At 39.8% G+C, this 21,491-nt stretch overlaps 1 protein-coding gene across 9 annotated transcripts in view; it reads left to right on the forward strand.

The window, feature by feature from the left end:
* EYA4 (EYA transcriptional coactivator and phosphatase 4) overlaps window positions 1–21,491 on the forward strand; it is a 275,438-nt gene that overhangs the window by 249,128 nt on the left and 4,819 nt on the right. For all 9 annotated transcript variants that reach the window (XM_078447329.2, XM_078447332.2, XM_078447331.2 and 6 more), the window contains 5 exons: window positions 6,351–6,440; window positions 12,478–12,536; window positions 12,644–12,804; window positions 15,799–15,913; window positions 19,987–20,108. In XM_078447329.2, the coding sequence (XP_078303455.1) occupies window positions 6,351–6,440; window positions 12,478–12,536; window positions 12,644–12,804; window positions 15,799–15,913; window positions 19,987–20,108 (547 nt within the window). The remainder of the gene's footprint in view (window positions 1–6,350; window positions 6,441–12,477; window positions 12,537–12,643; window positions 12,805–15,798; window positions 15,914–19,986; window positions 20,109–21,491) is intronic.

A 21,491-nucleotide genomic window follows, 5' to 3' on the forward strand; every position in this document is an offset into this window, starting at 1 on the left:
GGGAAACCAGATGATCATACCAGCTGTGGTCTTCCTACCGTCCCAGATCTTCGTGGGCATTCTTAGATCCGTGCTTCTTAAATATTAATATGTGTATGAGTCCCTTGGCGATCTTTTCAAACTACAAATTCTGCCTCCATACGTTTGAGCAGCAAGGTGCTAATCTGTTGATTTTGTCTCACTTGTACATCGGAATCACTGGAGAGCTTTGAAATTACTGATGCATAAGATCTCACCTCTGAAAAGAGGATTTCATTGGTGTGTGAGGTATGATGTGGGCAGTGGGAGTTTTAAACAGGTGTTTCTCATGTGTGGTCAAGTTTGAGAGCCTCTGGGTTTAGACCATCATCCCGGCAGCCCAAGATGTCCCTGGAACCCCACTTTTGCATAAAGCCTTGCTATTCTTATCCTTCTTTTTCTGCATCAGACTCACGTTGCAAAAAACCCCACCCAACTCTCTACTTGTGTCTCAACAGCTGCTTGTGACCACAGATCTCAAGTAGACCCAACTCTCTTGGGTTCATTAACTCTTCCGGCTGGCTGTTTCAAACCTTCTCTCTCCTCAGACCTTCAAAGCTGCCCCTCCCCTCAATTCTGCACAAAACCCCCCTCCCTGGGGGGAAAAAAAAAACAAAATGAAAGATTGAAAAAAATTGCTTCACCTTCACACCATAGGCATATTCTCTGCCTTCTCCGCTCATGTCCTGCATCCAGACCTCGTACTTACCCAATAAATCCACTCCGGAAACAGCTTCTTTGGTGCCTGAGTCCCCAGTGCCCCACTCTTCTGGATTATTCTCTTTGTCATATTTCATGCTGTAATAGTACCATCACCAGAAGAGCCTCTGGAGCCCATTTTCCAGTTGCCGCCTTCTTTCCCGGCTTGTCCCTTCAGGTCTGAGAAATAACCTTGCCAGATTCCTGGTTTATCGTGCTGGGGCTTCTCACCTGTGTCTGAAACCAGTTGAGCACTTCCTCTTTTTTTTTTTTTAAGTTTCTTTCTTTATTTATTTTGATGGGGGGCGGGGAGGAGGGGCAGAGAGAGGGAGAGAGGGGATCCCAAGCACACCCCACACTGTTAGCACAGAGGCTGACATGGGGCTCGAACTCATGAACTGCGAGATGATGACCTGAGCCCAAGTCAGGAGTCAGGCACTTAACTAACTGAGCCACCACCCACCCCAAGCACTCCCTCTTTCTTCAAATGTTTGCTCCACTCCACTTTCCTGACCTGGGTTCCTCTGCCGCACACGGCTCCACACACGGACTTACTCTCACCTCCGCACCTGCTCTCTTCCTCTTCTCTGCATGGCTGGTTTCGTCACCCTCTTCAGGTTGTTACCCTCCACTGTTACCTCCTGAGAAAGGCCTTCCCTGAACTTCATTTTAATGAGCCATCACTACCCATCCCCAGAGCCTTCTGCATCAGCTGACCCTGATTATTTTTTTTTAGCCACCCGACATGCTGTATATTTATTTGGGTTTTGTCTGTTAGGTAGCTCATCCACGAATAATATTAATCCCACAAGGGCCGAAACTTTGCTTAGTCGATTCTCTGCTCTGCTCTCTGCCCAGAATGTGAACATAGTAGACACTCAGTGAATATGTGTTAACGAAATGGATGTTCCTGAGACCATTCTCCCGTTCCCCTTGAGAACTCTTTTTTTTTTTTTAATGTTTATTTATTTTTGAGAGAGATAGACACAGCACCAGCAGGGAGGGGCAGAGAGAGAGGAAGACACAGAATCTGAAGCAAGCTCCCGGCTCTGAGCTGTCAGCACAGAGCCCGACGCGGGGCTTGAACTCATGAGGCCTGAGATCATGACCTGAGCCGAAATCGGCGCTCAACCGACTGAGCCACCTCCCCATCTCCCCTGCCGCCCGGAGAACCCTTCAGCCCACCGCCTGTCCGTCATGGAGAAACATGTCAATCGAAAAATATTCCTTCCGCTTCATGACTGAGTTTCATTTCATCCCTTGTCACTGATTAGAAGAGTTCATGCGTCCTCACGAACCCACAAGTTGTCCCTACCTTAGTTCATAGCACTAGTGTTCTTCCTTCTTCTGCGGTGAATTTGCACATATCCTCTGCCTCTGTGCCCACAAGTCTACAAATGTGCATCCTGTCCCAAAGGAGTAACTGTTCCAAGAGCTTTGGTTCTTTTAAAAAAAAAAAAAAAAAAACTCCCTGTTTCTTTAAAAATACATAATTGCTGCCTCTCCTGAGATATTTTTACATTGTGTCCCTAGAGGAGGGATTCCAGCTGATGGCCCAGTGCAGGGCAGAGGCCCCGAGACAGACAGTCTGGCTCCAATTTATGCTCTGTGCTAACATGGCTAATAGGCATTAGTATTTTGATACAGAGAAGTGCCGTACTTGATCCTGACTTGGTTAAATACTGGTAACGTCTGGCTTAGAATCACACATTTAAGGGCCAAGAGTTATTCATTTTCTTCATCCTCCCTCCCTCCCTCTCTCTCTCTCTCCCTGCCTTTCTCTCTCTCTCCCTCTCTCCCTTAAAATGTCTTGGGAATAGTTTAAGTATTTTCATAGAGCAGTACACAGAGTAAACTGGCAGGAGTTCAGTTTGCACCATGTTAAACTCTGCTGTAGACACTTGGAACCTACTGGAATTGTTATAGATGTCTAATATGTATCAGGGCTTCCACAAAACCCTGCGAGTGCCCTTATTATCCTGCTTTCCCCATCACTTCATTTCAGACCCTAAACTCAGCACGCGCTACAGTTAAACTTAAAAGAGGCAGTAACTCTTGATTCATAAGGTGCCCATAATTCCACACACATCTAATGAAAATGAGCAAACATCTCTGTATAAAACTTGGGTTCAGTCCAGAAGTATGTTTAACTCTCAAATGCCTGGTAAAACCACGGAATTTCTGGCTCTGGCAGCCCCTTCGCAGTAGTCTGGCAACGCAGAGCGTGCCCGCCATTACGAAGATCCTGCTAAGGCTCCCTCCACCAAATCGCTGGTCATCTTTCCTGGATTCTTACGTCTGGGAGCTCCTTAGCTGGAAAAATGGGGTCCTGTAATCTGCAGTGACTTAGTAAGCTGCAGGGGGTGGGGGCGGGAAGCTCGATATTTGAAAGTAAGCCCTCACTAAACATTCTCTTAGAAACAAGATCAACACTTCTTACAGACATGGTTTTCCTTGGCTCGTGACATGACTGTCCCTCGCCCATCTGCGCCAAGCCTTTGGCATGGCTGACGCAATACCCGCCCCCCGCCCCCCCCCCCCCCGCCTTTCAACAGGCCTCGTTCTCTGCAAACCTTAGTAAAATACAGCGAGTTCACACTCCGGCAAATCTCACACCTAAACTTTCCCAGCGAACAAATGATATTTTGCCAAAATGCCTACTAAGTCCTGGCCCTAGTAGAGTGTCATGTGGAATCCCCCATAGCCTGAAACCCAGTGCACAGCTCCTTCTCGTGCCGTGGGGTTGCATTCCTCCAGGGGGGTGCTCAAATCAAGTTTTCATCATACCATACGGTATGCTTACTTGTTAGAGAATTCTTGTTGGTTTTTTTAAAAATTGTGTTCGCATGCTTATCAGATGCCCAAAATGCATTCTTCATGGATTTGCCTATCATGGGTAGCGTAGAGAGTTATGTACTTCAGAAGCGTGGAATCAATGAAAGTAGCAATCAAAGAGGAACAGTATGTTTTCTCCCAGCCCCATAAATCTGATCTATAAGTGCAAAGAATGTGAGACATGAATATAAGAAATTCAGTCATTTCATTTAAAACTTAAAAAAGAAAAATCGCCAAATCATAGAAGAGTTTAACCAACCGAGTCTCCAGACGGAAAGCCTTTTAAATAGGACATTTCTGAATCCCCATCTGAAATATATATCTTTAGGGCAGTAATCATCAGAAACATAATGGAGTAGTGTGGAGTTCAGTTTTATTGTCTTGCATCAGTGAACATTCCTCAAAAGCAGAGAGCGTCACTAATGGAATTATATGTTTTCATGCTATAATTACATTTGATTTTTCCTGATATTTCTATAGACTTTTTTGTTCATGGTCCCATGACTAGACAGAATATTTACAAGTTTTCCATCCTCAGCCTACCCCAAAAGAGAGTCGGAGACTAGAAATAGGAATTTCTGACCAGAAAAAGACAAATATATAGTTTGAAAAACAATTCAGCCTTCAGGGGTTTTCTTTCAACAACAAAAAACATGAACAACCACAACAGAAATAAGGAAAAAGAAGAACTCTATCCTTGAAGGGAACAGCAAGAGATCCTTCTGAGTTCCGAAACTCCTTGAGACACGAACTGGGCACTCCCTGTATCTGTTTTTGTTCTTGAACGAATATTTGTTGGAGCCAATGGAATTTATTTGGTGTTTGGGTATGCCATTCCAAACAATCCTATCACTGGAAGAGAAATGAATCTAGCAGTCAAATCCGACTGACTGGAGGACGCAATACCCAAATGCCATCAAGTATGTGAAGAGTGAACATCTGTTTTTGAGAGGAGAGTATCTAACTATGAAATCCACAGAAATCTCCAAGGATTTGGATTCTCTCCAAGGAAGAGATACAAACAATTAGAAAATTGTGTTGACATCCAGCATATTCTGACTGCCCTGTCTTCATCTTTTCCCACCTCAAGTCTCTGCTTTGCTCAGCACACCTCAGTGACCTCTTTGTTTCTTACGACTCAGTTCCTGTTCTCTAGGTTTTAATCACTACAATATATGAAGCTGACACTCACTTCAAATATGTTTACTCTAGGGTTTCCTCCTCAAAGCATTATGGAAGGGAGTATAGGCAGACAATTGGTTGTTGCAGAGGAGGAGTGGAAAGAGGAAGGGCTAATACTGCTAAGTTTAGGGGTGTATATGAATCCGGCTTGGCCTGTTGGGTTGCTCATCCTTATCATAAATTGAAGTCAAGTTAGCATTAATTTCCCCAGGTCTAAATACATTTTTTGAAATGCCATTTATTAGAACATTGAAAACACAAGTTTGGTTCTCTCTCCTCAAATCCCTACAATCTGGCTCCTAGCCCAGCCACTCAACCCAAATCACCCTCTAAAGTCTTCCAAAATAACTTCTCAGCCAAAACCAACAGTATCCTTCTAGACTTGTCAGCTTTATTCGAAACCATATTCTTCTCCCTGTTAATACCCATTCTGGCCTCAAATTCTGAGGATTTGTCCCTTCCAGGATTTTGTTTTCTGTGTCTCCAGAGTCATACCTAACCTGTAGCAGTTCTCCTTTAGAGATCATTGCAACCTCGATCATTTCTTTCTTTCTTTCTTTCTTTCTTTCTTTCTTTCTTTCTCTCTTCTTTCTTTCTTTCTTTCTTTCTCTTTCTTTCTTTCTTTCTTTCTTTCTCTTCTTTCTTTCTTTCTTTCTTTCTTTCTTTCTTTCTTTCTTTTCTCTAAGCACAATGTCTGTACATGAATTACTTCCCTAGCCCTAGCCCTAAACTCTCCTTACTTTTTAAAGTCTTCCACCTCCAATGCTAGGCTTTAAACTATAGTTAATCATGGGAAAGTACCAACTGTGGTCTAGGGTCTGAGCTTCTTGCTGCTGTGTAATATCTTGGTTTCTGTAAACGAGAATTAAGTCACTTGTCTTCTTACTAACCCCTTACTTTCATTAAACTCCTAAAGGTATATATTTTCTACTTAGATTACTTTTACTGAGTTAATGTTCCTTTAGTTATCCTTGACCCTACCCTCTTAATCTCTAGTTAGATTCAGGTTAGACCAAACCATATGCATATCCAAATAAATATTGATCTATATTGTAGATCAAACACAATTAATATTTAAGGGGTGGTTTTACCACGGGTCACCCGCTCTTCCTGGCCCACCTTCAGACAACAGTGTCTGCTCCAGCCCTACAGACATCCGGAAGTCCTATTTTTCTCCCTTTCCTACTTATTACCTGTTATTCTTAAAGGGATGTCCTTTCCTCTTCTGTACAAGTCTGCTCCATTCTTCAGTACCCCATCCAGGTATCTTTCTCCAAAAGACTCTCCATGGAGTATGTGTAAACTGGGTCCTATCAACTAGTTTGCTTCCTTCCTCCTCCTCAGATACATATAGATGTACATGAAAATATATTCTAAGTTGTCTTCATGTGTGTATGAATTTCTGTAAATTCACAAATATAGCTGTATATTTAGTGTGGCTTGGATTATCCTTTGGAAAGGTACCCTTTTTAGATAATTGGGAAATATTTTGGATCCTAGGTAAAAATCCATACAGTCTACCCACCCCACCACCCACAACAATATGCACTTAAAATATTCTTGATAATAACTAGTCACTGAAATTTTCCCTCATTGGATGTATTTTTCCTTTTCAGGATCCCCCCATGGCTGTAACTCTTGGACTCCGAATGGAGGAAATGATTTTTAATCTTGCTGATACACATTTATTTTTTAATGATTTAGAGGTAAGAATTTAAAAAGGTAGGAACTGTCGTATCCAACCGTTAAAATGTTTAGATGGTTTCTATACACGCAGATAACTTCGAGAAATCTAAAAAAAAAAAAAAAAAAAAAAAATTAGCTCAAGAGAATAGTAAAAGTTTCTGTCAAGAGGAAAATGTATATACAAATATAAACAAAAGCTAAATTGCATTAATTAATTATACCTATGTACTGGCACATGTTTAAAACAAAAATATCTCAGAAGGGGAGGTCTGTCTGCTTTGCTGTCTCATACTATACAACCCATTTGATACCTTCCCCATCAGCATTTGCTTTTCCAGGCTACTGTTCACGTTAATCGCTGGACAACAGCCATAGATATTAAGTTTTGTAGATCACCTGAAGCCAAATTTTAGACGTTATTGTTCCTTATTTCCTCCCCATGTGGATAAAACGGTGCTAGAGCTATTTACATATCACATCTGACTGGTTTCATTGCGTTTATTTTTTTCTCTTTCTAATTTATCTTTTCATTCCCAACCTCGAAGGGAGAGTAAAACCAACAATAACAAAATGAAAGGACTCCCCCCCCCCACCCCACCCCCCCACTCCCCGATAGCCTCAAGGTAGCTGAATAAGTACTGTAACGAGGTATATAATCTGGGTGCTACTGATCTAAGTTATTAGGCATTCAGATGGTAAAATTGGAACTAACTGTACAGATTGGGCACTGAGCAGAAGTACTTCTCAGTCACATGCAACTACGCTGAAATATTTTTTAAGTGACATGTTTACATGTACATTTTATCTCATGGTTTCACAACGAAGTAAAAGTGTCTATAATCATATTCTAAATGGCAAGAGAGATGATTATTGCCAAACACCCCTTGTACAGACTTTGTATTGGATTTTCCATTAATGAAATAATACTCTTTGAAATAAATATGTTTATCACATTGTTTTTGTCAAGGAGAAACTGTAAGGTCCACAAGCATAAAAATCACGTCTAAGGTTACCTGCCAGCTAAGTGGTAAAACTGGGATTTGAAACTCTGGAGTCTCTCTGGCTCCAGAACACATATTTCTACCCCCATGCCTCGCAGAAGTGTGTGAGAAAGAAAAGCTAAATTATTCAGTGTCTTAAATAAGTTTTAAAAATTGACAAGGTCTTAAATCCAGTTTTAGCTACATTTGAGGCATAAGAGTAAAAATTCTGTGTTTTAGTATATCCCATAAATGTATGTGTTGGAAATCTGGGTAGTATCATTTTTTTTTTTTTTTTGGTGTTGTTTTCTCTGCAGTGAGTCACTGTTTTTATTGGATAATAAAATTACTGTCTGTTTAAAGAGGTTTTATTTGTTTTCTTTAATGGCCAATATGAAAGATCAGTGTTCCTAGGCAAGTTTTCCAGTTTTAGATAATAAGAAAAAATAATCACCTCTCTAAAACCTGATTTAAATTAATCCTGCTACTTATTAGTAGTATAGTATACAGAATGACTTTATATATCCATTATAATAGAAAACACATTTTAATCTTTGGAACTTGAATTTTTATATAAGATGATAACTTTTAGGTTGGTTTTTCTGTTGGTTAAAATGGATGAGTCTTATTTTTTAAAGAAAATTCTAAGATTATTCATCTTTTTAAACCCCCCCAAAAAAAGGAAAGAAAGAAAGAAAGAAAGAAAGAAAGAAAGAAAGAAAGAAGAAATTTTATGTGGTTTTATGCAAGTTTTAGAGTTTTTATTTCTTTCATTAATTATTTTTTACTAGAAATAAATGGAATAAATAACCTTTTAGCTTTTTAGTGGCACACTAGAAGCCAGATGGAATAAATTTACCACCCAAGTTTTAACAGAATACTAAAGTAAGAAAGCGAAAGTAACATATGATGAATTTGCAAATACTTCTAGCTCATTGGACATGAATATTGGCATATCAGAAGCATGTGGTCACCTATGGTGCTTTAAGAATTTTTATTTTGGATTATATACTATATAAAATATATTTTTAAAATACCCGACAGGATCTCTGGTAAAAATAGTAACTGAGAAAATAGTGGTATCGACTTTCTCTTCTGATTATAGCTTTTTAGTGATGTTCTCAAATGTGATAAAAATTCCACTTGACTCAAGCACTACAACTTAGTGTCCAACAGTAAGTACCTAATCGGTGAAATGATTGAGTGTCTGCATATAAGTTAATTAAACTCTCATACATGTGCACAGACATACCCATGACCCCTATGCATGTACATCTAGATGAAGTGCCCAAGGAGACCCAAAGGCTTATAAATAAGCATGAAAACGAATAACGCCTGAACAGTAGCTTTTAAGATCGGTCAGTGCACTTACATATATATCCGCTGTCCTCCTGCATCTGACTTTGAAAGTCAACTTTACTCTCACCCAATTTTTTATTTCAGTAAACCTCTTGTAAGCAAAGATAATCATGGGCTACATAACTGGTGTTAAGCTATTTCTGCTTCTGCTAACAAAGAGGCAAATTCCTCAAGAGAGTAACTCCATCATTCGCCTATTAAGTTTCCTTTTTTTTTTTTTCCTGGTGTATTTATCCTCTCAGGGTTCCTTTTCTTAACCCAGAAATCTAATTTGAGACTCAAATCCTTCAGTAGATACTGTAACATATATAGTGGCAGCTGCTCTCACATAATTCTTTAAAAGATACAAATTTAAATCCTAATAGACACTTCTCTACATCCTGCCCAACTGCAGAGAAGGCAAATGCTCATCGTCCTCCTCCTCCTCCTCCTCCTCCTCCTCCTCCTCCTCCTCCTCCTCCTCCTAAGAAGAGAACACTCCCTGTTGAAATAAAATGTTATTTCAGTTAGAATAACTTCCAGAAAGGAAGGCACCGGGGAGTTCAGCTTCACAACAGTGAGAGAAGACTGCTGTGCGGGTTGTGACTGATAAAGATCAGTGACAACTTCGTGGTCACCTTGTAAGACAAAAATAAAGAATTTAACATTAGCATCAGAATTATTACAAATGTTTGAGTCTTTAGACTGAAATTTGTTGAAGCCAAGCATTACACTGTTTTTAGTATTTCAGGTTTGGGTCAAAACGATCCTTGCACAATTCCTCTGAGTGAAAACTAATTGAAGAACAATTATTTAGAATTTTCTAAAAATGTAAGTGATTGAAGTTCAGGTTTCTTTCACTGGACTGTAATCCTCAGGCAAGAGTCCAGAGTCAACAAGCATAGTTAACTAGGCATAAATTTAAAGAGAAGTTCCATTTGGAAAAATCTCAAACATAACTTCAAATATGGAGCTCATGGTCCAGTAAGTTTGATACACTGATGTCCTCAGGAGTGAAAAATAAATCTCGGGGTAAAATGTACAAATGAATCATGTGAGTTAATACTTGAAATGTCAGAGGAGTTTCTCCACAAATTAGGATGAGAAGGTATGAAATACAGAAATAGCTTCTAAGTAATTAGAAGTAAAAGAGTGATTCATAAGGATTTCCCCCACTTTTTTGGATATTTACTTATTTATTACTGTTTATTATAAGACAGAGATGGAAATTTTTACGTGGTGAAAGATCTCAGAACTTCAGTAGAATCAACAGCTTTACATGATGCCATTTTGATAGTGATTTAGTACACTTTTCATACTTAGCAAGAATGTCACCGTCTCTAAATAAAAAAATAAGTCTTCTTTAGAACTATTTTGCTGCCTCCTTGTTCTGGAAGAACTTTATTTCCAATTTTCATGCTAGTAATGAAACCTCCCCACCCTTTCCTTGAGAGCCCAATCCAGTAGCCACTACTGTTGCTTTTTCCTATACTTTTCCCTAAGATTTTTCTGGAAGCATAATGCCTCCTTCGGTTAAAGTTTGGGCTATACTCTTTTTTTTTAATTTTTTTTTTAACGTTTATTTATTTTTGAGAGAGAGAGAGAGACAGAGCATGAACGGGGGAGGGGCAGAGAGAGAGGGAGACACAGAATCTGAAACAGGCTCCAGACTCTGAGCGGTCAGCACAGAGCCCGACGCGGGGCTCGAACTCACGGACCGCGAGATCGTGACCTGAGCCGAAGTCGGACGCTCAACCGACTGAGCCACCCCAGGCGCCCCTGGGCTGTACTCTTTTCAACCCGTACTCAGTCAAAATGGGGAAAAAAACCCTTTCCAAAAGTCTATCCCACTCTGACACCTGCAGCCTTGGTTTGTACCCCATTCTCTCTCCTCCCCTCCACTCTTGGTATAAATATCTTCTTACAGTCCTTATAGCATCTGGAATATTATTTTTAATATAATTGAAATGTTGTCTTAGAAAATTTAAATGACTGTGGTAATTTTGTCAAGAACTGTCATTTGTCTGGACACCTGCCATTTAGTCAACCAAGAGTTGCTGAGTGATTACTGTGTGCCAAATTGTGCCTTAAATGGGGGTATGTCCAGGTGACCCAAACACCCTTCTCAGGGAGCTTCTGGTCAGGTTAACATTTTGGAGCCCTTCCTTACCTGTGAATATTGGTAGACATTTATTCAAAAATTCCTAAACCCATAATTTATGTAAATCACATGAACCTTCAATTTACCTGGATTTTCAGGTTATGTACTAAAATTGTATTGATTGGACTAACCTTATATTTTATATATTTTTTAATGTTTATTCATTTTTTGAGAGAGAGAGAGACAGACAGACAGAGCATGAGTTGGGGAGGGGTGAGGAAGGAGACACAGAATCCGAAGCAGGCCCCGGGCTCTGAGCTGTCAGCACAGAGCCCAGTGCAGGACTCAAACTCACGAACCACAAGTCATGATCTGAGCCAAAGTCAGATGCTTAACCAACTGAGCCACCCAGACGCTCCTATGTTTTATATTTTAAAAGAAGCCTGAGTCAATTAGTTCACTCCAGACTATAATAGGATCTAACATATTCAGTATAGAAAACCAGAGATGATAAAGATTTCAGTACCAGGCACTTCCCAGGTCCTATAATGAATATAAATGGTAGCTGAAAAGCCCTTGTTTGATATGGCATCTTATTGTCAAAGTTAATAATTTTTAAAAATTGATTTTGAATAGTAAGCACGATGTATACAGTCAGCATCTGTGAATATGACTGAAATAATTTGAGTAGAGAAAAAGAGCCCAAAAGGCTAAACTTACCTATCCTAAATTTCATAAGTACTCGGTATTTTAAATGCCCTAGCCAAATTCCACCTTCAGATCACATGCTGTTTCACTGGAACTTTTCAGATTATTTGAAGAGAGAACAGGATTCTTAGAACAGCAAAGAAGAATTTAATCCTTATCCAGAAAAGTTACCGTTTGTTCTGAGAACACTGTAACTTAGATCAGGTCAATTATATGGGTATATGTACCTCAAGTTTATTTTCCTCTGAATTTGTAGCATATTGGAGATGGTAAATCTTCATTATTTCCCTTTTGTTTCTAAGTATTGTTTTCAGCTTAAAGATTTCAAAACTTGAACAAAAGTGAAAAAAAAAGAAAATGTCGACTTGTGTGGTTATTAACTTTTTTCTGCGTTGAGAGACCAGGACTTTTAAAATAACATCAGCATGGTTCTTTCATGGTATCCCTGGCCCCGCAAAAGGCAGGAAGTCACAGAAGTCTCACAGGGCACCATAAGCATCAGGCCCCTCTGTTGTTGCTCAACAAATACCAAAGAATAGTAACCACCTGAGGTTCGGACCAAACAAATTCTGTGTATCTTCAGATCAGCATTATTCCCATACTTAAGTATGCACAACAGAGATGGCTGGAAGTGAACAGCAGTCATTCCTGTAGAGACTCAAAGGTAATTTCTTATCCATAATTTTAAGATTAAAAATTTTTAAACGGCTCTAAAGAAACCTACAGGGCATATGTTTTCAGACCTGTTTTTATGGCACTCTTCTGGGCTTAGAATAGAAATGATGCCATTTCCCCAGGCTGGCAGTGGGATGGATGGGCAAATGCTGCCACCTTCTGGCCATAGCCTGGCCAAATGGAAAGCTGGAAGACCCTCCAACCCCATACAGACATCGTTGGAAAAACAAATAACTTTTCCAATGTTTTTAACAGGAGTGTGATCAAGTTCACATAGATGATGTTTCCTCTGATGATAATGGGCAAGACTTAAGGTAAGCCATGCCTTTCAGTATGCTATTTCCTACAGAAATTCGGCTGCGGAGTTTTGCACATGTAATTATTTCTTTTATTTCTTTTTAATGTATTCTGGGTGTTACAGTACCTACAGTTTTGCAACTGATGGCTTCCATGCAGCTGCAAGTAGTGCAAACCTTTGTTTGCCAACAGGTGTAAGAGGAGGGGTTGACTGGATGAGGAAGTTGGCTTTTCGTTACAGAAGAGTAAAAGAATTATACAACACCTACAAGAACAATGTTGGAGGTATGTGCGGCTCCTTAACTCTAATAAAGCTACTGTAGACAGAGGTAGGGTTTGAACTGTAGTGCCGTGTTCCATATTAGAGGCTATCCTACTCTAAGGTAAATTACCGAGAGTTCATGCTGAACTACTCTGTCAGAATTCTAAGTCCCTTAGAGTTGGTAGCAGAAAAAAAAAAAAAAAAAAACGTAAGTGCAAAATAAAATGTGCATCTCTGCCAAAAGAACTGGGAATTCTTTGGGCCCAGATACTTGGTTAAGATTTACAGCAGGGCATTTCGCTTACCCCTCCTCAGCAGACATTGTTCGTGTACACCAGACAGAGGAAGCGATTGAGGCAGCGGGAAGACCTGTCTAGAAGCAAGGGCCCCCAGTCATTAGAGCACAGTTGTTAGTCATCATTACCTTTCTGGAATTCTTTTAGAAATAAATATCAACAGTGCTTTATGTCATTTCAAAGACTTGAGTCTATATTTTGCAATTGCACGTTATCTGACAGTGTATCTTTCCCATGTATAGTATTAAATGTGATTATCATGGGTTTTTTTTTTTTTAGTTTATTCATTTATTTTGAGAGAGAAAGAGAGAGTGAGTATGAGTGGGGGAGTTCAGAGAGACATAGAGAGAGAGAGAATCCCAAGCAGTCTCCACACTGACAGTACAGAGCCCAACATGGGGCTCGAACCCATGAACCCTGAGATCAACACCTGAGCCGAAATCAAGAGTCGGATGTTTAAGCGAATGAGCCATCCAGGCACCCCATCATGGTCTTTAAATATTCAGATACTCTGTGGGTTATATCTAAGCCATTTTATTTTCATTCATATATATGGGTGATATTACAACTTGTGACCTCAAAACTAAAATCTTGGATGTTCTTCTTGGTAAAATAAACCATAATTATTTCTATTATTATGATCAGTTGTAGGTCAGCAAGATTCTAAGATTAGCTATGAAGTCATATAAATTTTTTTCTCCCAGGGTTTTCTGTCTCTCTCTCTCTCTCTCTCTCTCTCTCTCTTTCTCTTTTTAAAGGACGGATGGTTGAGGAGTTTAAATCAGAATCTAATACTGAATGATAAGCTATATATACTTATGCATACTGTACAAATGTGTATTTATATATATATCATAGAATACAATACACAACAGTAAGTAACATTTTCATCTCTAGTATATATTATTACACACACCACACATGTCATGAGGGCAGGGCTGTGTGTCTGTTCATCATGTATCCCCAGTGTCCAGCTAGCCCTAGGTGCTTAGTAGATACTCAGTAGCTACAAGAGAACAAAGAAAACACGTAGAACCTTAATCAATACTCACGTTATTATTATTGTTGTTAGAACCAAAAGGGATCTTAGAAACGAGAGATCTTCGGGGCGCCTGGGTGGCTCAGTCAGTTGAGCGTCCACCTTCAGCTCAGGTCACGATCTCATGGCTCGTGAGTTCGAGCCCAGCGTGGGGGCTCTGTGCTCACAGTTCAGAGCCTGAACCTGCTTCGGATTCTGTGTCTTTTTCTGCCCCTCCCCCACTTGTGCTCTGCTTCTCTTTCTCTCTCTCAAAATAAATAAACATTAAAAAAAAAAACACAAATGAGAGATCTTCATTTCCCAGTGAGAAATAGGCCCGGCAGACTTCTGACTTGTCCAGGGTCCTGAGCAGACAATTCCAGTTTCCTAATTCACTGTAAAGTTCTATGTAAGACACTTTGGTAAAATCAAAGAAACAGGTGTTCTCTTTCACATCAATTGTGGGTAATATGCTTAATTTTGGAATAATTCCTTTGAGAAACCTGAAGTAAGTTTTATCATTCAGACGTGACATTGTTCCCCTCATGAAGGGTGTTACTAAAATCATTTAAAAATGAACAAGATGAGTAATAAATGGTAGTATAGCTTTAAAAGTTTGGTGACATGTAAGTCCATTTTTCTGTGCTAATCTGTTAGCATCTCTATATTGAAATAAGGACAAATGAGTTGCTAAAAAATGGAAATGTTGATTTAAAAAATCCTCCACCTGGGGCGCCTGGGTGGCTCAGTTGGTTAAGCGACCAACTTCGGCTCAGGTCATGATCTCATGGTTTGTGAGTTCAAGCCCCCGTGTCAGACTCTGTGCTGACAGCTCGTAGCCTGGAGCCTCCTTCAGATTGTGTCTTCCCCTCTCTCTGCCCCTCCCATGCCCATGCTCTGTCTCTCTCTGTCTCTCAATAATAAATAAACATTAAAAAAATATTTTAAAAAAATCATCCACCTGTGTATGTGCTCCTGATGCCCTGAAATACAATTTAAATAAGAAACTTATTTCTGGTGGATTGCATGATCTTATTTTTTTCATAAAAACAAGGGCTTTTGAAATAAAAAAGATAGCATGCCTGCTTCTTCTCTTAACCCCAACATTAGTGCAGCTTTAACCATTGTTTATAACTGTGTCGTATGCTTCCGAATTTCAAGCGCAGTTCTTGCCTTTTTTAAAAACAGAGTATTTGTGATAGCTTCAGTACTACGTGGCAACATAGGATAATGTCATCACTGCTGGTTAAAAGTGGTAATGATTGTGATTATTAAGAAGTGAAACATGTTCACATAGCCAGAGTGTTTGAAGTTTGAATCCCTAGACTGGTGAAGCCCCACCTTCTTCTCCAGCTCTATTCTACCACTGTCTTTTGGAGCGGGACCCAGGCACGGGAACTGTCGCAGCTCCGCAGGTGGTGGGTGCCCACCGTGCCAGATTCTAGGTTCAGTGAGTACAGAGACCGAGAGCCACTTTTTCACTGTTACATCCCCAGTTTGGGGCCCAGTACCTGAAACCTGAGTTGTTCAGTAAATGTTTGTTGGATGAAGGAGTAATTAGTTCTGAAATGAAGGATCAGTATTGATCTAAGTCCGTCTCTCTCGGCTTCCGATGTTATCTATACTGGACAGAAGGGAGGCTAAACTAGGTTTTCCTGAAAACTTTTCATCTGTTGATTCTACCTTGCTTTTCATCATTGCAGGACTCCTTGGCCCTGCCAAGAGAGACGCATGGTTGCAGTTGAGGGCAGAGATTGAAGGTCTGACAGACTCCTGGCTAACAAATGCACTTAAGTCATTATCGATTATTAGTACTAGGTAAGTGGTATTGTTGCAGTTTCTGTATTTATTATATTCAAGATGTAGTTTTAATAGTATAATATGCATCATTTTTTTTAATTCCTAGAGTATTTTAGAGTTTGAAGGAACCTAAGAATGTAGTGAATCTAGTATTTTCAATGTACTTTGAGGGGGAGGTGTATGGGGGGTGGCAGCTGGGAGTTGATGCTTCTCAGAATAGCCAGGAGATCCTTTCTCTTTACCCTTCTTTCTGCATAACTACTGGCAGTCTCCACAGGAAGGTCATGTGACTCGCAAACAGGAGCATGTAGTTTACCCACAGAGTGCGTATTTTAAAGTGTCTTAGGCCATTATAGATAATATATGCGATTTAAATGCAGCAAAATAGTAAGACAAGCCTCTTTGAAGAACTTGTAACCTTGTGTTGTTTGAGCTAAACAGAGAAATACTGACTTACTGGTACAGGCAATAGAACTGAATAGACTTCTGACTACATGGGTGTGGCGTGTGCCATAAATGCTACCTAATAAAATAATATAAACCTGGAAAGTGATAGCTAGTTGGGGTGGGGATGAATCTTCGCACCATCCTGTTCCCTCATTTTACTTCTGAGTTAGGTGGGCAGGTAGAAGCATGCTTAGCAAACCTGTAAGTAGCACACATTCAGAGAAAGACTATGTAGACTGATGGAACCGGGATACAGAAAGCCTTGGCAGGGTAAAAGGAGAGTCCCGGATTAGAGCGTGGAAGTAAGTGTGTGTGCCTGAAATCCTGCACGTGGCTTCTAGCCGCAACACCGGCAGCAACCACATCGATGGTGGGAAGGATAAATGGGGCGGGAAGGGAGCCGTAGTGTCCTGGGTCAGGCCGGGAAAGCCAGAACAGAGTGCTTTGCTTTAGTTCTGGGCACCACATTCCAGCAGGCGCTCAGACATATGTGAAACATCTTGTCGGACCAGCAAAGGGTCCAGAAGGGTTTTCGGCTGTGGAAACCACATAAAAGGAACAGTTGGAAGGAGGAACCAAGGAGTTTAGTTTGAAGAAGAGTCCTACATGGAACACGATTACCGATGTCAATTGTTTGAGCTGTTAGGCCAAAAATAAACACCTCTCTCTGGTCTGTAAAGGAGAGAATTAGGAGGGATGAATAGGAACCCTAGGAAGGAAGGTTCTAGGTCTGTGTAAGGAAGAATTGTCCCACAGTTGAAGCTGTTTTAAAATGGGACTTGCTGCCTTGTGATCTCTGTAACTGGTGATATGGGGATGAAGGGTCAAGGAGGCTGGGCCTCCTAAGTCCCTGAAATCGTGTGCAAAATGTAGGGACATGTGCATTTCCCTGCGGAGGAGGTCAATGGCTTTCATTATTTCTAAAAGAGTTCTAGATAGTTAAAAACCAAGGCTATCACCTTGTTGTGTAGATTATATGTGTGCTATCCATAATATAGAGAGATTATTAGTAAACGCATGGCCTTAAAGCAACTATATGGGTATGTGATTTTCAGAAATAAAAATATTAACAAGGAAAAGAAGGGGAAAAATAAGTCATTATACATTGAAGATTTAAATGACGTGAAATTTGCTAAGCTATCCACAGGGATGACCATATTGGTCATTTTTTTTTACAGAATTTCTAGGATATCAGAAAAACAGAGGCTTTTACAAAATGGCAGAATTATATATCAGAGTTGTTAGCAAAGGTTGCCCCCTCCAGCTCTAATTCCTCTCCTGTGAGTATAGTCAAAGGATGTACTCAAATGTGTAGGAAATTTTTCTAGGTAAGGCAGCATTATTTACAATATTTAGAAACCAAAACCAGTGACTGAGTGAGCCTCACTTTAAAGAATTATGTTGGAGCCACATACAGTCTTCACACATTCTGTCTTGTTAGGAAAAGAGGACTAGTAGACAATATGACATAAATGAATAGGCTCACGATATAAATGAGTGAAAAAAATAGATATATATGAAGATATATATGAAGTAGGTACTAATGAGAAAAAAAAAAAAAACCTGTACACAAATAGAAATTCTGAAAGTAAACACACAAAATGGAGAAACCAGTTACCATCTCTGGATGGCTAAATAATTGATGCTGTTCACCTGTTCACGTTCTTCTTTATGTTTGTTCATATTTCACACAAGTATATACATGCCATATATAAATATATGCAATGTTTGGAATTGAAAGTTACAATGCATTATAAATTGGATGTAAATATATGCAGTGTTTGCCACTTACAAACCTGTAATTTATAAATGTATGCAACGTATGCCATTTAAAAAAGAGGGGCGCCTGGGTGGCTCAGTCGGTTGAGCGGCCGACTTCGGCTCAGGTCACGATCTCGCGGTCCGTGAGTTCGAGCCCCACGTCAGGCTCTGTGCTGACAGCTCGGAGCCTGGAGCCTGTTTCGGATTCTGTGTCTCCCTCTCTCTGACCCTCCCCTGTTCATGCTCTGTCTCTCTCTGTCTCAAAAATGAATAAATGTTAAAAAAAAAAAAAAATTAAAAAAAAAAAAAAAAAAAAAAAAAGAAATGATACAACTCCAGTTATCACACGGCGTAAGTGGCAAAGCTAGATTTCCCAATATTATTTCAATCCAGTGATGTGTTTGTGTATTATGCCTGATAATCTGCCATTATTTGGGGAGTTTCTTTCTGATGATAGGCAGGCAAATCACTTTTCAGGTCTTTATTTCCTCATCGGCAAAATTAAGGATTGCATTGGTGGTGCTTATTAAAGTTCTACCTCTCGAAGGCTTTGTTTCTTTAGCCCATATAAGTGATAATCTCATCATTTGTCTCCAGGAGTTAGAGCTTCTGTTACAAGATCAGGGTACCTCTGGAAATAATTTACAAATGGAAATGTTTAAAAGGCTGTCATTATAAAGATTTTATAATTGTTTTTGAATAAAATGTAGTTTTTTTTTATACAGGATATGTCTAAAGAATATAAAGCATGATATTAAGTGTACTGGGGGCTCAGTATATACATACCCATGAAGAGTTGACACTCAGCATGCTCTTCCTGACTTACTGTTGAAACCAGGCTTCTGACAATCAATCCAAAGAATTCTAGGGGCCCTTACTAGTACGTATTTAAGGCTCCTGCTACAAAATACCAGTAGAGAAAGGCAATCCGAGTCCCAGTTTCATGTGTGTGTTGTGAGCCCCTCAAGGCAGGATGGCTCAATTTTCCCATAATCCAGAAGGAAGGACCACAGTCCATTCTTTCCAGATCTCTGCCTCACAGTTCCCACTCTCTTGGTGTTTCCTTTATCTCCCTGCAATATGACTGTGAAAGAAACCACTGTAAATTGTAAAATGGAAGATTGTTACTTTCAAAGAGGAAGGCCTGTGTAGATGGATTAAAACTGGGTCCATTAAATGCAACCCTATGTTGTTGTTGGAAAGGAGATTCAGAGAGTCACGTCTTCTGGACCAAATAAGGGCCCTCTCATTCTTCTCCAGAATCCCCATCTGTCAGCCCCTTGACTGGGACACTGGGCTATTTCTTGCACAAAATCCAAAAACTACTTTTACCCATCCCATTACCTTCTTTCTGCCTATGTCCACTACTTTTCCAGGCTCTGAAAACCCTGAGACATAGAGTCTTATCACCCTAAAAAATTACCTCATCTGGATACTTGTAAAACTTAGAGCTAAGCCATCCCTCTGATAACCTTCCCATGATTGCCACTGGCTGAGGTAGGTATTCTTCTCTGAGGTTCCACAGGAGCCTGAAGAGATCCTTATTATAGAACATATTTCATATTGCAGGTATCTATTTACTTGTGTCTCTCCTATATCTCTGGGATGTGGGGGGCAGGGGAGGGGGACAAAAACGTCATTCATCCATAACTTCATTTTGCCCATTTTCTTCCACTTCCCCCATTTGGGGATGTATTCCTCGCACCTGTCATGGTACCTTCAAGATAGCAGGCACTCCATGAATAACTGTTAATGTTTAAAGGTTAGCTTATCAGGACGCATTTATTATGGAATTGAAAGACCACAGTGACAATTTAAAATCTGTGCCATTCGAAATTATTTAGTATTGGAAAACAACTATGCATATTTCCTCCCTATCTTAGGAGTAACTGCGTAAATGTCTTGGTAACGACAACCCAACTGATCCCAGCTCTCGCGAAGGTTCTACTCTATAGTTTAGGAGGTGCTTTCCCCATTGAGAATATTTACAGTGCAACTAAAATAGGTAAGACAATTACTTCCAACTCTGTGTGGAATGTGCTCACAGCTGGGTTTTGGGGGATTTCCTTAATATGTCTGTCTGCGTGATTCCCTCTTCCATGAGTTTTGCTATTAGATTATCAAGCAAATTTGAATGGAGTGCAAGTAACAAAGTACCCTGAAACCCAATGTATGTGTGCAAATTTTATGAAAACTGTTGCCCAGTGAAATTCTGAATTCAGTATCTGGACAATTCTATTTGCTTACTTATGTGTTTGTATTTACACTTCAGGACAACACGTGTTTTCTAAATACTAGACAGTGTCTTTAGCCATGGTATTTAATACCTTAATGATTTAATATCTTAAATATCTTAATTGCCTCTTTGCAGATGCAGTAATCTAGATCTAAGATAAAATACTCTTTTGACATTACAGGGGAGTGCCGGATGGATTGAGTAGGATCCTACACTTCAGAAAAAAAAAAATAACAATTTCATGAATTATAACCCATGAATGGCTAGAAATACACATTTCCAAAAATGTTCAATCAGTAAACAAAGAACTCCAGCCTTGTTCATTTGCTTAATATCTATCTGCGGAGCCATCTTGGAGTTTTAACTGCCTTTCACAGACCAAGTCTCTAAGCATCTTTCAAAAAAAAAACTTCCTAACTTCTGCTGTCCTGAAAGAGTTAAAAGAAAACAGCTCCTGTATTCCACTGTCTGTCAAGGAAATGACTGGGGAAACAGGTTGTCTAATGCACCCTGAAGGTCAACAGACTTAGGGTCTGGCACCTTGACAAGAGTTCAGAATCCTAAAATCCCCTACCAAAAATAACCTGCCCTGGGTCTCGCCGAGTTTTGATATTGGCACAGGCAGAAAGAGCCCCCATTTGCAGCTGTTCCAGGAGGATAGTTAAAGAGAGCCAAGCCTTCATGATGTCAATTCCACATTGTCACGGCACTACATACAGTTCAGAACCCTGATACCAATCCCATTCACTTCTTACATAAATGTATGTATTTACGCAGCAGGATTAATGTATCACACTTTGTCTTCCATTCTGGCAAATCAAATAATTTGACACCAGCATAAACATTTCTTCTAGGAAGGACAATATTCTTTTTTATTGGTCAAATTGTTCCTTATATTTAATCTGAAAAAAAAAAAAACACAATCATTCTTATTTTTCCCCTTAAGCTAGTATTTTTTGGAGTTCTGAACTATCAGATTAAGAAAAAAAAATGCAAAAATAGCCATGACTGCATGAACATTCTGGGAATGAAATTCAGAGGATTATGGCAGTGTTGTAAAATGAAGAACATGTAGAAATTCCACGGTGTTATTCTCATGCAATCAGAGGAGACGGGTGTCACCAGTGCTGTGGCCCAGACAGCACCCTTGGT

Source organism: Panthera onca, chromosome B2 (genome assembly GCF_046562875.1).
Source record: "Panthera onca isolate mPanOnc1 chromosome B2, mPanOnc1 haplotype 2, whole genome shotgun sequence".
Lineage (NCBI taxonomy): Eukaryota > Metazoa > Chordata > Mammalia > Carnivora > Felidae > Panthera > Panthera onca.